The 15716-nt window shown below is 34.8% G+C and overlaps 1 protein-coding gene across 2 annotated transcripts in view; it reads right to left on the reverse strand.

The window, feature by feature from the left end:
* Window positions 1–15716, reverse strand: part of CKAP5 (cytoskeleton associated protein 5) — a 100819-nt gene that overhangs the window by 41888 nt on the left and 43215 nt on the right. For both annotated transcript variants that reach the window (XM_063092489.1, XM_063092488.1), the window contains exons 9-18: window positions 12350–12454; window positions 9526–9615; window positions 9248–9412; window positions 8088–8216; window positions 7087–7269; window positions 6234–6347; window positions 5846–5956; window positions 4697–4789; window positions 1547–1732; window positions 1009–1103 (exon numbers count right to left, since the gene is read on the reverse strand). In XM_063092489.1, the coding sequence (XP_062948559.1) occupies window positions 1009–1103; window positions 1547–1732; window positions 4697–4789; window positions 5846–5956; window positions 6234–6347; window positions 7087–7269; window positions 8088–8216; window positions 9248–9412; window positions 9526–9615; window positions 12350–12454 (1271 nt within the window). The remainder of the gene's footprint in view (window positions 1–1008; window positions 1104–1546; window positions 1733–4696; window positions 4790–5845; window positions 5957–6233; window positions 6348–7086; window positions 7270–8087; window positions 8217–9247; window positions 9413–9525; window positions 9616–12349; window positions 12455–15716) is intronic.

Consider the following 15716-nt stretch of genomic DNA (forward strand, 5'->3'; position numbering starts at 1 on the left):
CAGTGTTGTGGCCAATATGTAGTTGTTGAATAAATTAATAAACAAAAAATCATGAATGAACAAAAAAGAGGTAAATATACTCACTTGGCTTTTATGTGACATTCTAAGAGATTTGTTTTATATCAAAGACTGTACAATTAAGAAGGAATTATAAAAATACCCTCAACGGGAGAACACCACAGACACTGACATAAACAATTATTTGCTTGATTGACACTTGAATGATAACTTCTAGATAGGTGTTTCTTCAGTTGGTAGAACTCAAAAACACTGTTTTGCAAGAATTTAAGAGGCATATTGTAAAAAGTAGCATGGTGCAGAGAAAGGCAACATAGTATAGCAGTTATAATATTCTCTCTTTGAATCAGAATGCCTGGATTCAAATCTTGGCTTTGCCACTTTCCTAGCTATGATGTAGGCAGATTTACTTAAGCTTTCTGTGCCTTAGTTTCCTCATCTATAAAACAGGGATAACATAATACCTCACGTGGTTTTTATGAGGATTAAATCAAATGAACTATTATTATTTGGAAAGTGCTTTAAAACGTGCCTGAAATAAAGCTGTAAAAAATTTTGTTGAATAAAATAAACAACTGTGTTCTATATGCAAATAAGCTTGGGAAACAGTGAGTTAAACACAGTTAAACAAGCTTTTCTACCACAGGGCTTCTGAAAGCATTTAATTCACTAAGGTGCACTGTACGTTTCTAAACAAATGTGATTATATGTAGTAATTTCCAAACATGTTTGACTAGAAATCCTTGGGACTGGCTTTTCTGTGGGACAGCTATTAACACTTGATTAAAAATAACTTGGAGAACTATTTTAGTGGACATCATAATACAGGAACATAAGCCGATACAGACTTTTAAGAAGAAAGGTAGTTTTATATAAATTAGACACTAGCTCTAGTTCTGGAAATAAGCAGCGATAGCTCTGACAAATAATCACCAATTAGAGACTGGGAAAACATTTAATTATTTTCTACTTGATTTCTCTCTGACTTACCCAGAAAAACCAAATTCTTTTATTGCATTTGATAGCCAATTCAGAGTTTCTGACTGATTCTTGGGATTCTTCTGTGAGAAAGCCATTGACATAACCTGGAGCAGGGGAAAAACAATATCTATGTTTTCTCTCATATTTCTTACACAAATACAGCATAACATTAAGGCAGATGTGGGTTAAGTATAGTTTTCTGATGCTAAAACAACTGCAAGAATGCCTTAGGAATAAAAGATTTAGCCTACACAAGAAAATGAGGTGAAAGTAATATAAAAAACATCCTGGACCGTTCATTAGTGATCACTCTGGGTTATAATGTCTTAAGAAAAAATTACTCTCATTTTCTATAGAATACTTTTGACTATGATATATTTTCATTATTGGGCAACAGTGCATTATTAAAGGTAAAAATAAAAATGCACTATCAAAAGTGGTTCTACTCAAGAAGATCAGAACCAGAGTTTAATAAGTAAGCTTAAATTAAAGTTTGGGAAAAAATTGGGAAAACTCATGGAAACAGAACTAACTCTGTGTCACTAACCTGTTCAGCTGTCCATGGCAACATACAAGCTTCAGCCATTGCTGTCATAGCTTCTTTTGCGTTGTTCCCACATTTTACATCTCCAATCTTGTCTACAAGGCCATCTAATACAACCTGAGCTGAAGTTTTAGAAAAATTTCCCTTCTGGGCAATCAAAGCAACTATGTGGAGTTTCATTTGCATCACCTGAACAAGGATAAGTATCATACAGTTATTAGTAAGCCAAAGACATTTGTTTATTTACTTATATTAACAATAATTAGGAACAGCTGAGAACACAACCAAACTAAAATCAGAACTTTAAGCAAAGAAGCAAAATATTTTTATCCTTTAACTATTATCAACTAAAGTAGCTAAGTGACAGTGAAGAGAAGGGAAAAAACCCAAACCACTCAATCTTTCAAAATATTGATAAGCAATGTTACCACATGGAAAGTTTATGAATTGAAAAATCTGATATCTATGTTTTCCTCCTCTTATGATTATTTGCATTTAGTGCTGAATACACATCCTAAAATACATAATAAATAACCATACTAACTGCATAACTCAGAGTTACTACTAGGGCTGCCTACAAAAAAACTACGACACACACACGCCACATAGAACATGGGAGATAATAGAGAATTTGTAGATTTTAAGGAAGAATGGAAGGAGCTGTGGACAACAATTATAAAGATGTTAATGTGATGGTAGACCCCTCTGCCCATAAGTATTTCCCTTTGTACTGTCTAAATTTTTAATTTTATTTATTTATTTTTTTTAAGGCTGACTGGTAAGGGGATCTGAACCCTTGACCTTGTTGTTATCAGCACCACTGCTCGAAATAACTGAGCTAATTGGCCAGCCCTAAATATTTTAACTTTACTTTGTTAAGCTACTAGAAATTCCATCAACTATAAATCCATTTAGGTAATAAACACCCTCTTTTAAAATGCAATTATCCAGAAGTGGGACTTCTGGCATGGTGGAGTAAGTACCTCTGAAAAGCTGATCCTTAATAAAAGCAATATGAACACTGGCAAAAATCGTCAAAATCAACTCTTTCAGAACTCTGAAAAGTGGCAATTGTTTAACATCTAACACCATAGCTGCCTGAGGCTGCAATACCAGTTAGGGCAAAGGAGCTTGGTCAAAAACATAAAAGGAAGATCTAGGGAATAAGACGTCCACAGAGGACTTTGAGAATCTACAGGGCCATAAGCATATTCTAGGCTGTGTGCATGTCCAATAAACCTAAAAGGGCCCTAATCTTTTACCTCTGGCTGACCTTCAGAACTTTGCATAAGCAAGATGTGAAGGCTAAAGTAAAGTTATAAAGTGCTGGAGCAATGATTGCATGCCCGCACACACAGATACCCTTCGCAAAGAGTGGAAGACATATTGGTTCAAGGTAGTTAAAGAAATCTCTGTCCAGCCACTGGCCGACCACTAAGTTAACTAAGCAGAGATGTTGACAGCTGCAAATTAAACTACAGAGAGACTACATTTCATACTCTCTAGGATATCAGAATCAAAAAGATGAAAAATAACAAGTATTGGGAAGGATGTAGAGAAATTAGAAGTCTTATACATTGTTGGTGTAAACGTAAAATGTTGCAGCTACTTTGGAAAATGGTTTGTCAATTCCTCAAATAGTTAAACACAGAGTTATCATATGACCTAGTAATTCTACTTCTAGGTATATACCCAAGAGAACTGAAAACATGTGTTCACATAAAAATTTGTACATGAATGTTCACAGCAACATCATTCACAATAGCCAAACAGTGGAAACAACCCAAATGCCCATCTACCGATGAATGGGAAAATACCTATACAACAGAATATTATTTGGCAAAAAAAAAAAAAAAAAAAACCAAAAAAAAAAAAAAAAAACATGATACATGCTACAACAGGGATGAACCTTTAAAACATTATGCTAAATGAAAGCCAGACACAAAAGTCCAAATATTATATGATTCCATTTATATGAAATGTCCAGGAGAGACAAATCCATAGAGAAAGAATATAGATTTACAAGTTATCAGGGGCTGGTGGTAGGGGAGGAATGGAGTGACTGTTAATGGGCATGGGGTTTCTTTTTTGGGTGATGAAAATATTCTAAAACTAGATAGTGGTAAGAGTTGCAGAACTCTGAATAAACTAAAACCCACTGTACTGTGTATTTTAGAACAGTGAATTTTATAGCCTCAATAGTCTCATCCCAGTACTGGCCAACTGCCAAAAAAAAAAAAAAAAATTGGTTAGAGCATGGTGCTGGTAACACCAGAGTTTGATCCCTGTACAAGCCAGCCACCAAACCAAAAGTCTCAACATATATATAAACATAATTATTTCTTATGGGTCTAATACACAGGAGGGTATTAGCTCAAGTCAGGTGTCCTCCTTTCACTTATCTGAGAAGCTACATAAAGAGACATTTTAAATGTTGTGGTGTGAGGGGAAGAGAACAGGATGAGAATCTTTTGGAATATATGGACTCCGTGGTGCTGGCTACTATGGATGAGGGGCTGTAACACAGTGCACAAGGAACCTGAGGATCTTAGAGAGAAAATAAGAGGTGGCAGAAGAGAAGCAAAAAAGAGAATAGGAGGGTGCTGAAAATAAACCACGTACACTTCAAGCAAGAGGTCTATTCTATGAACATATAGAAAATTCTTGTTTTCTTTCCAGTTCTACTTTCCTATACCTCCCGCTACACCCACTTTTTACACTAATTACTTCATATTGCTAAATTTTGGCTCTATTATCAGTTAAAGAGGCTATAAAACTGACTATGTGGTATATTTTCATTGTCAACTTAAGGACTGCACCTAATTTTTACCCAAACAAATAAGAAAGCTACTTTACTGTTTCTCTCTCCCTTGAATATGTAAAGATGAGATGAGAGGATTTCTAGGCCTAAACAATGAAGAGTAAAAATGCATACATATAAATAATACAAATTATACATATTTATGTATTTATTTATTTATGTATATCTAAACTCCTAATTACATAAAGTTAGAGTTATGTGTTTAATCAAAATGGACACACTCCACTGTTCATTAAAAATCACTACCCAAACTATACCTCTATATTACTCCATAGGATGATGTAATATAACTTACTTTAATAAAAGATATTAAATCTCCAATTAAAAAATACCTGAAAATTAGTTTCTTTCCATCCAGGTTTCTTGGCCAGCATCCTCACTAATGCCTGGCATGGCATTTCAGTTCGGTCCATTAGTTCAACAGCCTTAAAGTAAAATAAGAGAATAAGAAAATTAAAGGGTTAAAGATTAGTTCCAAAGGAATGGTAAATACCAAAGTCAAATAAGTAGTTACCTCTGAAGGAGGCAATAGAATAGAATTGAGGAGGGTTATAGTGGGAGCTTATACAGTTTGTTATCACACTTCACTTCTTAATCTAGATGCTTGGTATATGGCTGTTATATTAATATCACTGAAAATTTTTTATTTCACATTTCAAGAATTCAAAAGTCATTTGCTCCAAGGAAAGTAACGGTTTTCATTTGCCTAGTGTGTGGCAGAAACTGGTTATACAAATTTTGCCTTACTTGATTTTCCTAAAAACATAGTGAAGAAGGGTAGTTTAAAAGTTGTTAAGTATTAAATTAGGATGCACAGACTCAGGTCTAAACCAGATGAGGCTGGCCAGTTAGCTCAGCACGGTGTTATAATACCAAAGTCAAGAGTTCGGATTCCCATACCTGCCAGAGGCCCAAAAATCAACCAACCAACCAACCAACCAGATGAGCAGTATATGTGGGACGGGAAGGCTCCTGCTTCAAGTCCTAGTGCTCTTTTAGTTTCTTCATACTCCTCCTCATTAGAATCACCCAGTATATGCCAAAATGAACTACGATGCCCCTTTCCAAAACAGATTTTGGAGAGCTTTTCATACCAATGGGTAATATCAAGCAATGATGATGATGAAGTGGGGAAAAAATGGATAAGGGGTGGTTTAGGTGAAGAGATCTGTTTGCCTAGTAAGTTTATGAGCAAGTACCATAATTTAAAAATTCATCTAAGCCTTATAATTCAGAATAAGAACCTAATCTTCTTGAATAAATACTAAGTTATGAGCTTATAGAAGCCATAGAATACAGGTGTTGAAAGATAACAAATAGCACACAGCTACAAAAAAACCCCACCTTATATTTAGTTAACACCATGAAACATGTTCAATGGTATAAAACACAGCAATGAAGACAAATCCTTCATTTGTCAATTTCATTGCTTCCATATAATCTAATTTTCTTTCACTCTCAATTCACTCCTACGCACCTACCTTTTGGAACTCTTCCATACAGGCCAGCCTCTCCTTCCAGTTACTGCTGTCTAGAAGCTGTATACAGGTAGAGGGAAGGACAGTTGAAGCTTTTTCTTCACATACTTCTATCTATAAGGTACAAAAACATATTAAAATTAGGAATTGCTTAAACAGATGGCAAGAATATAAACACACCCCAGCCAAAACTAAAGAATACTCTCATAGGTATGCTATAGTATCTGAGGCTTCTATTAAACTGCCACAAAGTTTGTCCAAGAGTCTCAATAAGCTAAAAGATATTGATTAACTGTATGTTATAGAACCCAGCAAGGAAAGAACTCATATCTTCTCATTGATCTCAACTTCCCAAGTTTTCATAAGTTTGAGGCAGAAGTATAATACTGACTGAGAGCTCAGGCTCCACCACTTCTTTGGTCTCCAATCCTTTCTTGTTCTTGGTTCCAGAGCTCCCTGTGCCTCCTGGTGCAGCTGGTTTCCCTTTCTTAGGTGGCCCACCAACCTAAAAGTAATTTTTAAAAAATTAAATCTCTTAAGGATTTAGAACAGTGGTTCTTAAGCATTTTTGGGTCACAGGCCCCACTGAAATTTTGATTAATGAGGGATCACCCCAAAAGAAACATATTTTTTTGTGTGTCACAGAACTTAACACAATTTCAAAGTCAGATAGACTCGCCCCCAACCAAAGACCATCCATGGGGTAATCTGCAGACCCCATATTAAAAACTTCTAATTCAGAATGAGCTAATGAGATGAATGAAACAAAAATGATAGACTGGAATTATACTACATTAACAGATTAATTTGAAAATGACATCCTGGCGGGGGGAGGGGCGTTATTGTTTAATAGGTGTAGAGTTTCAGTGTTACAACATGAAAAGCATGTTGTAAGGGGAATAAATGATGATTATGATGATTGTAGCACATTATGAATATATTTAATATCAATGAACTGTACACTTAAAAATGGTTAAGATAGTAAATTTTGTATTTGTATATTTAATCACAGTAAAAATCTGACAAAAAAAGCATTCCAGTACCTTCCTTAGCATTTTTATCTCAAAGTTTCAAAAAGCCAACTGTATTGTTAGAATATCCTTTCTTCATTAAAGATGTTTTGCTGTACTCTCAATGTGCTGAATGAATTCAAATATCAAACGAAATCATATTGGAGGAACAATCATGAATCTGAGGCTCAGACCCTTCCTTACAAAATTCTATTTCTAAAACCATCTATTAACCTTAGTAGCAGGTGCCTTTTTTAAGGGTCCTGGTTTGGGGGCTGAAATGTCCTTCATGTCCTTATCTCCTGCAGCCCCTGAAGCAGCATTCCTTCCCGGCACAGTTTTCAATTCCTTCTTATCAGCTGCTAGTCCAGCTTTCTTACCATGTACCAGTTCTACTTTTTCTGAACATTCTTTGATCTGGTGAATGAAAGTGAGATGAACATCATTAGGCCCAACTTTGAAACACAAACACTACATTATTTATTACTTAATGAGTCATTTCTAAACCACAATTATACATGAGAATTCAAAGAAAAAAGTTTCCTTTTCAACAAAGATAAATTATCTACACTTTCTTGGCAGTAAATAGATATTAGTATCTTACATTTTATTTCTTCACAAATTAGAATTATAATAAACTTAGAATGACCACATTTAATAGAAGATATCCGTATTTAGAATGGAAAATTTCCATGTACAAGGGTACCAAAAAGTTCATGGAAGGATTTGAATTATCTTTTAATTCCATTTGCCATTTACTTTTTGAAGTACCCTCATATTAGAAACAAATTTATCTCACCAACATTTCATCTTCTTTACAGATTGGTCACTCAGATTTTTTTGGTTACAATTTGAAAGATATTTCTACTAATACCACTATCGTAGCCTGCGATGAAATTTAAATCTTTAAAGGCTATGTTTTCAAACCCTACGTATGAACCACCAGGGGAGAATAAAATAAATTTCATGAGGTAAAATCAGCATGTTTTTCCTTAATGAAACAGAACAGACAAAATTGAAAACAAAAAAATACCAGAGAGCATCCTCCTAACTTCTTTCAATTGCGCACGTGTGTGCCTGCAATGTAAAATTTCTTTCCTATTGTGAGTGGTAATAAAAAGTTGAGAAATCCTGACCAAAAGGATTCAGTACTCTCTAATTTCCAAGAGACAAAACCATAATGCAAAGAGATAGGACGGCTGTCCAATTTTCATTATAATCCATTATTAACCTACCTTATCAAGCTTGAGTTTGTCCACATCAGCTAAGAATGGGTTCACTGCTTTCTCACCAACCACCTTTAAAGCAGTACCCAATGCTTCAAATGCAGCATCTCTGACTTCCAGAGCAGAATCATTGATATGCTATAATCCAGAAGTAATAAGCAAAATGATCTTAATGCAAGGTACATTTTGGTATTACTGATTTTTTTTTTTTTTAAAGATGACCAGTAAGGGGATCTTAACCCTTGACTTGGTGTTGTCATCACCACGCTCAACCAGTGAGCTAACCGGCCATCCCTACATAGGATCTGAACCCAAGGCCTTGGTGTTCTCAGCACCACACTCTCCCGAGTGAGCCACGGGCCGGCCCTAGGTATTACTGATTTTAATTCAGATTTATAGATGTTGGATGAAGAATTTGGTTTTTTTACAATTTACTGAAGCTAAGTGTAGCTTTCCTTTTGCCAATTAACAGTTACTCTTTCATAAACTTTTTGGTTAAGAAACCTTTGGTAATCCATTCAGCAAGTAAGTGCTTCCTTTTCTTCTTATCCTCTATCAGAAATGACTCACTCCCGGGCCGAGCCCGTGGCACACTCGGTAGAGTGCTGCGCTGGGAGTGCGGCGACGCTCCCGCCGCGGGTTCGGATCCTATATAGGACTGACCGGTGCACTCACTGGCTGGGTGCCGGTCACGAAAAAATGACAAAAAAAAAAAAAAAAAAAAGAAAAAAGAAATGACTCACTCCCAAATGATCTTCAAATATTCCAGATTTGATACCTATGCTTTGTTAGATCCAGCTGAACAACAGAATGTGGGCCAAGTAAGAAATAAAATGTTTAGCAGTTAGTGGAATCATAAAGGTAACTTGTGCTTTCCTTAAAGAACAGGAACACAAACAGTTACAAGAATCTGGATTTAGCTTCTGAAGCTGCAAAGGGTCTGCTCCTAAAAAGATCATAATCTACAGTTGAAAAGTCAGCTAGTGTCTGCACCCAATTAGTAGGGAAAAAAATCTTGCCTAGATATGAAATATTCCTTTTTTTTTTTTTTTTTTTGGTAGCTGGCTGGTTCAGGAATCTGAACCATGACCTTGGTCTTCACCAGCACCACAGTCTCCCAAGTGAGCTAACTGGCCAGCCCTCCCCCAATTTCAAAGAGAGTTCTATACCTTAAGTAGAGCAGCACAAAAGGGCTTTAGCAAGCTCTTTGGGAGGGTAGAAGCAGTGCAGTGGCGGAAGCTTCTTGCAATAAAAAGAGATGTCTGCTGCTTGATGGTTGGATTTTTATTATCCATTACTGCTAAAACATCTTCACTGATGTTCTGTAGTGTGGTCTTTAGAAAGAAAATGTGGACAACGAGCTTTTCTCAATTGTTAAGAACAATCAAAATATTACATTGATAAAATTTACTTTAGATAAAACCACAAACTCATGCTATCAACTTACAGTAAGGAAGACTGCATCAATTGCCTCCTGCAGGGCTTGTACCACTTGAGGTTTCTTCTCCTTGAATTTTTCCAAAATGGTTGGCACAACCTATAAAAGTAAATGGCTGAAAAGTTATTTGGCAATAAAAAGGAATGAAGTACTATTGATACATGGTACAACATGGCTGAACCTTGAAAACAGTATTCAAAGTGAAAGAAGCTTGTCACAAAAGACCACATATTGTATGATTCCCTTTATGTGAAATGTCAAAACCAGACAGAGAGAAAGTAGATAAGTGGTTGCCAGGGTCTAGGGTGAGAGCAGAACGGGGAGTGACTGCTAACAGGTATGGGTTTATTTTTGGAATGATGAAAATGTTCTGGAATTAGATATTGTGGTTATGCTAAAATCATGTTAAGAGGATAGGTTTTATAGTTTGTAAGTTTTATCTCAATAAAGCTGTTATTTAAAAAATGACCTTTGTTCTACCAAGACAAAAAAAAAAGTGAACATTTAAGTTAAATAAAAGTCATTTCCTTTCTTGAAGGGCACAAGAATCTTAAACTAGAACAGTTAAGAGTTCTCATTCTGTCCCACTGTAGCAGTGCTTCTCAACCTATTTTCTGCCTCTATACATTATATGCAACCATATAACCATTGCTATCAGTAACATATCTCATTAGACAAAATGATTCTCAGCTAGGAGAATTTAGGATAAGGGAACAGATAGAGTATATATCTGTTATGTTATATATATATTATATCTGTTATATTATGTATATATAATTCTTCCTCCCTACCCAAGATTCTGATATACCTTACTGGACTGGGATGTCTCCTGCCTCTTCACTACATCAACAAAAAACGAAGTAGTACCAGCAATTACAATTTGTGATCAGAATTATATCTTCTTATTCAAGTACTAAGTTCAGATCAGTCAAGTTGGAATTTTTATAATTTGATCTTCTATACTATTACTAATTCATTCAATACTGAATGCCATATATATAGTATATATAACACATATATATTATATGTATATAATGCTATATATATATATATATACATATATATATATAATATATATATAACACAAAGCATTGTGTCAGCAAGCAAATTAAAGATTTTTTTTTTAAGGTCCAAAAGATGTAGCAAAGCTCAATGGTATCAAAAAAGAAAAAATTATTTTTTTCAGAAGATTTCATGGAAGTTGTATAGACCAGAAAAAATACAGTTCCCGTGGAAAAATATGAAAGACTTTTTAATACTAGCAGTTAGTTATAAACTTGAAAATCAAGATATTTTAATAGTTATAAATCTAAAGTTCATTTTTGTAAATATTGCCAGAAAGATCATTTATAAACAGCAAATGAAAATAAAGCTAAACCACTATACCATGCTTGATACTGAACACTGTATATTAGTAATTTAAAGCTTCAAAAAAAAAACCCCTCACAGTATAGCACACTGGGGTCATTCTTTAAGTTGCACAACAAAGTGAAACAAAGCCAGAATCAGAGCTCACACTAGAGTTCTGCCAAAGATTTTTGCTTTCTTTTCTAAAGCCAGGTAATCATCCAACCATGATTCAGTAAACTAAAATGGATTTTAAAAATTGTTTTCTACCTTGAAAAGTTATTCTTAATACAAAAGTACAAAATATAATAAGAAGTAACACAAAACTGACCAAAAGCTAGTTAATATATTGATAGCATACACACATATAGATACTAAATAATAAATGATTGTTATAAAAATATTGATTATAATTTTGTTCCAATTTATGATTTAGATGCCTAAGGGTTTTTAAAGACCCGTATTTTTTATTTCCCTCATAATGTCAGTCATGGTTTATTTTTATTTGGTAGTATCTTTTTTTTTCAGTTAAGTTCACTGTAATTATTTTTAATGCTATGAGTAAGCATGCTTAAAATACCTTAGCTCAAGTAAGGCTAGATACTGGCTTCACAATGTAAAACTGACACATGACTAGGGACTAATAGGGGACTCAAGTCAATCTAGGGAATCAAATGATCAAGTGGCTAGGAAGTTAAACTCTAAAGTACAATACGGTCAATTTCGAGGATGCTAAACCATTCTAAGTAATTCAGACCAGATTTAGAGGCCAACTGACAGATGACAGTTAAAGGAAATACCTCAATTTATTAAAACTATTACAAAACTTGATTGCTACCAAACTTATACAAATAGTATATTCAACAAATGTCTTCAGTCAGATTTTCTTAGAATAAATTAAAGACATATCACCAACAGTGTAAACTATATAAAATGTCTTAAGAATATAATTAAATTATTCTTTTAAACAGGAAAAAACTATAAAACACATTTTATATGTTAGCCTCACTTATAGTTTTATATTGCCTTTCTTACTCTCATTTTCATTCTGGTCCTGGTTATTATAAGTTTTATTTCATCTTGTTATATTGTATATAATGTTATAAGGCCAAAGCAAGACACTAATGAGTAAATAAGTAATAAGCAAATAAATCAATTCGACTAAGTACTTTAGGCCCAAGTGGCTGATTTTCTACATAAGGTTTATGAATTTAGTTGTAACTAACATCTCTATTAAAATTTGTGAGGAGCTATGCTGAATATTAATAAAACTTAGTGAGAAACTTACTTTGCTCAATATACGAGGATACTTCAAAAAGTTCATGCAAAGATTCATATTATCTTTTAATTCCATTTTTCCACGATCTTTTTGAAGTACACTTGTATAAAGATCTATGCCAAAGAGTTGTTTTAAAGCATAAAGGAAACTAGGCTTGCCATTTTTCATAATTGTGTTGATTTGTATCTAAAATGGAGTGTTACTTACATGTCCTGCATATTGTCCAAATTTCTTCCTTAGCCCAACTGCCAGACCAGTAAGACATTTTGCTGCCAAAGCCACCAACATGACATTGGTGTCCTTTCCAACAACCTTTTACAAAAGGGGGAAAAAAGGAAAACAAAATAATCACAGTCCTGTAGAAGGATATTGCAAATTTATTCTCAAAAGAACTTTGAAAGCTATCATGCTATTAGATGACCAATTTTGATTCCTACAGAAGAGGAATTATTCCTCCTTTGTATTCAGGAGCTTCCCTTCATTGTGTTTAATCTACGTTAACGTTCTATCAGTAAAATATACATAAAACCACAATGTCAAATTGCTAACCCTTCAGTAGAGGCAGTCTGGGCTATCAGCACTCCAAAACTGTGCACAAAGTGACCCTGATAATGGCAGAGAAGTTGCAGGTCTTCTGACTTTGCTTTGGGGCAGGGAAAACCAAAAGACAGTGTATCTCTGAAAGATACCACAGGGCAGCATCTCTAATATTTACACCCAAGAAGCAGCAGTAGAAACTGCTGTAGGAAGTCCATGGGGACTTTAAATTGTAATGCCATTGCAACCATTCCTGTGAGGAAGCTTCTGGCCTTGCAGCTGCCATTTTAGCCATTTAATGATCATCCAGCTTATATTTAGAGTCTCTTAGCAGATTCTCCTTCAGCACTGTTTATACTACCACCCTCCTATGCTACACCACTCAAAAGCCCAGCACTTACCTAACTAAACTCATGAGTTGTAGTTATATCTGTGTCAATTCAGCAAGACAGTGACTATGAGTGAATTCCTTCCTGGAAAGATTTTACTGTGGTATACTGCTCAAGTCAGCTGGCGTTAAAAAGCTGCTTTACTTAAAAGTACCCCAAAGCCTTGTTTTTTTCCTTTACTCTTTTCCCAGTAGAAGTAATGCCCCCTTTCTACTTTGAATTTTATCTAGCCCTTAAGATCTGGTGTTCCATAAGTAAAATGCTTCATTCTAGATTCTCTGCATTAAACAACTCCTAACACATAGCATGGAAGGAAGTTCTATTTGACACCTATATGCACTCTCTAAGTACAAAAGACTAAGGATTAAGAAAGGAGATTAACATTTATCAAAAACAAATTAGGCACCACCATTCTGTAGGTGCTTTATAATCCTTTATAAATTTAACTCTCACCTAAACCCTGAGGTAGACACTATTATTATCGCAATTTTCCAGATTTCAAAAATAAAATAGAGATTAACTTTCTTAAGGTCACATAGTTAACAAATGGTAGTGATATGATTTAAACCCAGGTCTGTTTTGATGCCAAAGATTTTTGCTTTCTTTTCTAAAGCATGTTCTCCCTCTAAACTCATGTTATGGCAAGTCCATTTCCTTTATGAGAGGTTGAGATCAGGGTCCTAATAAACATTTTGTTAAATATCTAATTATAACAAGCCTATGGAGAAAAATTTTTCCAATTCAGCTCTGAATTGAATTCACTACTGGCATTTGTAAATGTCCTATTTTTCTTTACCAAAATACCTCTCGGGTATGATTTAGATACTAGATTTTATATTTAGCATCTAAATGTATACTGCATATTCTAGAAATGATCTTCAAAAACATGACAGACACTACTCCAAGAAATTCTAGTTTGATGGATCTGGGATGAGATTTGGATATAAATATTTTTATACAGCTCAAAAGGTGATTTTATAAAGCCCCAATCAAAAACTATCATTCCATTCCTTTTTTAGGAGAATACCTCTCCTTTTCCACTAGAGCAGTAACCAGTGGGAGCTAGACTCCAGACACTCATGATCATAATGAAAAGTATTGAAGAAGATCCTGTGAATCCATTATATTTCGAAATGGCAAAGGACTGAATAAATTTATAGGTGAATGATGGACCAGATACCCTAATACAATATCTGCCTGTCACACTCAATGTCACATATCCCATACTGACAAAACAAGTTATTCTCAACTGGGAAATGGGAGTGGGGAAGGTGAAGAAGTATTTATTTATTTTTTTTTTGTCTTTCTGTGACCGGTAAGGGGATCACAACCCTTGGCTTGGTGTCGCCCGAACCGGGCTCAGCCAGTGAGCGCATCGGCCATTCCTATATAGGATCCGAACTCGGGGCGGGAGCGCCGCTGCGCTCCCAAGAGCTGCACTCACCCGAGTGCGCCACAGGGCCGGCCCAGAAGTATTTATTTTTAAGAAAAATAGTGTATGTGGGGAAATTCAATCAGAGATGAGAAAAACTCAGTGACTTCTGTTCTATTCCAGGGAAAGCTTTAGCTCATAACCTCAATTTAATCTAAACAATGGGAAATTTTTAATTAAAAGTACTGTCACTTTTCTCATAAATCTGGGTCTACAGTGTTAAAATACAATGTGCTTTTAAGTAATTATCAATTAGTATTTATCTTTAAAGATTAATGTAAGCCACTTGATAACAGTAAGCAAAATGAACACACACTGTTGACAGATGGGGAAAAAAAATTAATGAAACCCATCGTGAATTACTGTGTTCAGAAAACTAAGATAAATACAAGCAACAATTAAAGGGGAAAAAAGTAGAAAGACCAAGTGAAAAAAGGTTAATACCACATAGAAAGAATGATGTAGGAGAATGTATCATAAAGCATCTTGAAAACCCAAATCTTAATCTAAAGATTAAAATATAAATATATGTGTGTGTATATATATGTATACACATATATTTACACACACACACACACACACACACACACACAACCAATACCCACAGGCAATTGACAAAGTCAAAGAAGCTATGGGCTGGAGGGAGGCATTCTATAAATGAAAGAACATATAACCTGTGATAACAGGAAAGCCCACAGAACATATTGTCAGGCGACAACGCAAAAGAAGATAGTTTAAGAAATAATTTCAGGAATACCATAAGGAACTTCAAAATATATAGTTCTTTACAACTTGCATTAAAGGGGAAAATAGCTGGGAAATGAATGGAATTACTTGATTTAGACAACCCAGAGAAGAGACTGTTAAGGAGGGAAAAAGGATCAGTTTGTGCCCTGCTCTTCAATCTCATTCTCTTTCTTCCACTTCACCATTTCCCCATTTTTGATGTCTCTGTGATGTCAACACAATATGGATATGACGTTTGTGTATTTGTGTGTACGTATAAAATCAAATATAAAAAAATTGTCATATTTTTGGATAATTTATACAACTACAGTTAACTTTTCATTGTTTTAAATACTTTAGCCACAAAATTGTTTCTTTTTACTTGTTTGTGGCCTTTGATTCCCTCCCACCCCACCATGTGAAGAGGGAAAGAAGTTTCTACTGCTACCCTAGATCTCTCATAAATTTATTGTCTATGTCTGCCCACACA

The sequence above is a fragment of the Cynocephalus volans genome, chromosome 4 (assembly GCF_027409185.1).
Source record: "Cynocephalus volans isolate mCynVol1 chromosome 4, mCynVol1.pri, whole genome shotgun sequence".
Taxonomy (NCBI): domain Eukaryota; kingdom Metazoa; phylum Chordata; class Mammalia; order Dermoptera; family Cynocephalidae; genus Cynocephalus; species Cynocephalus volans.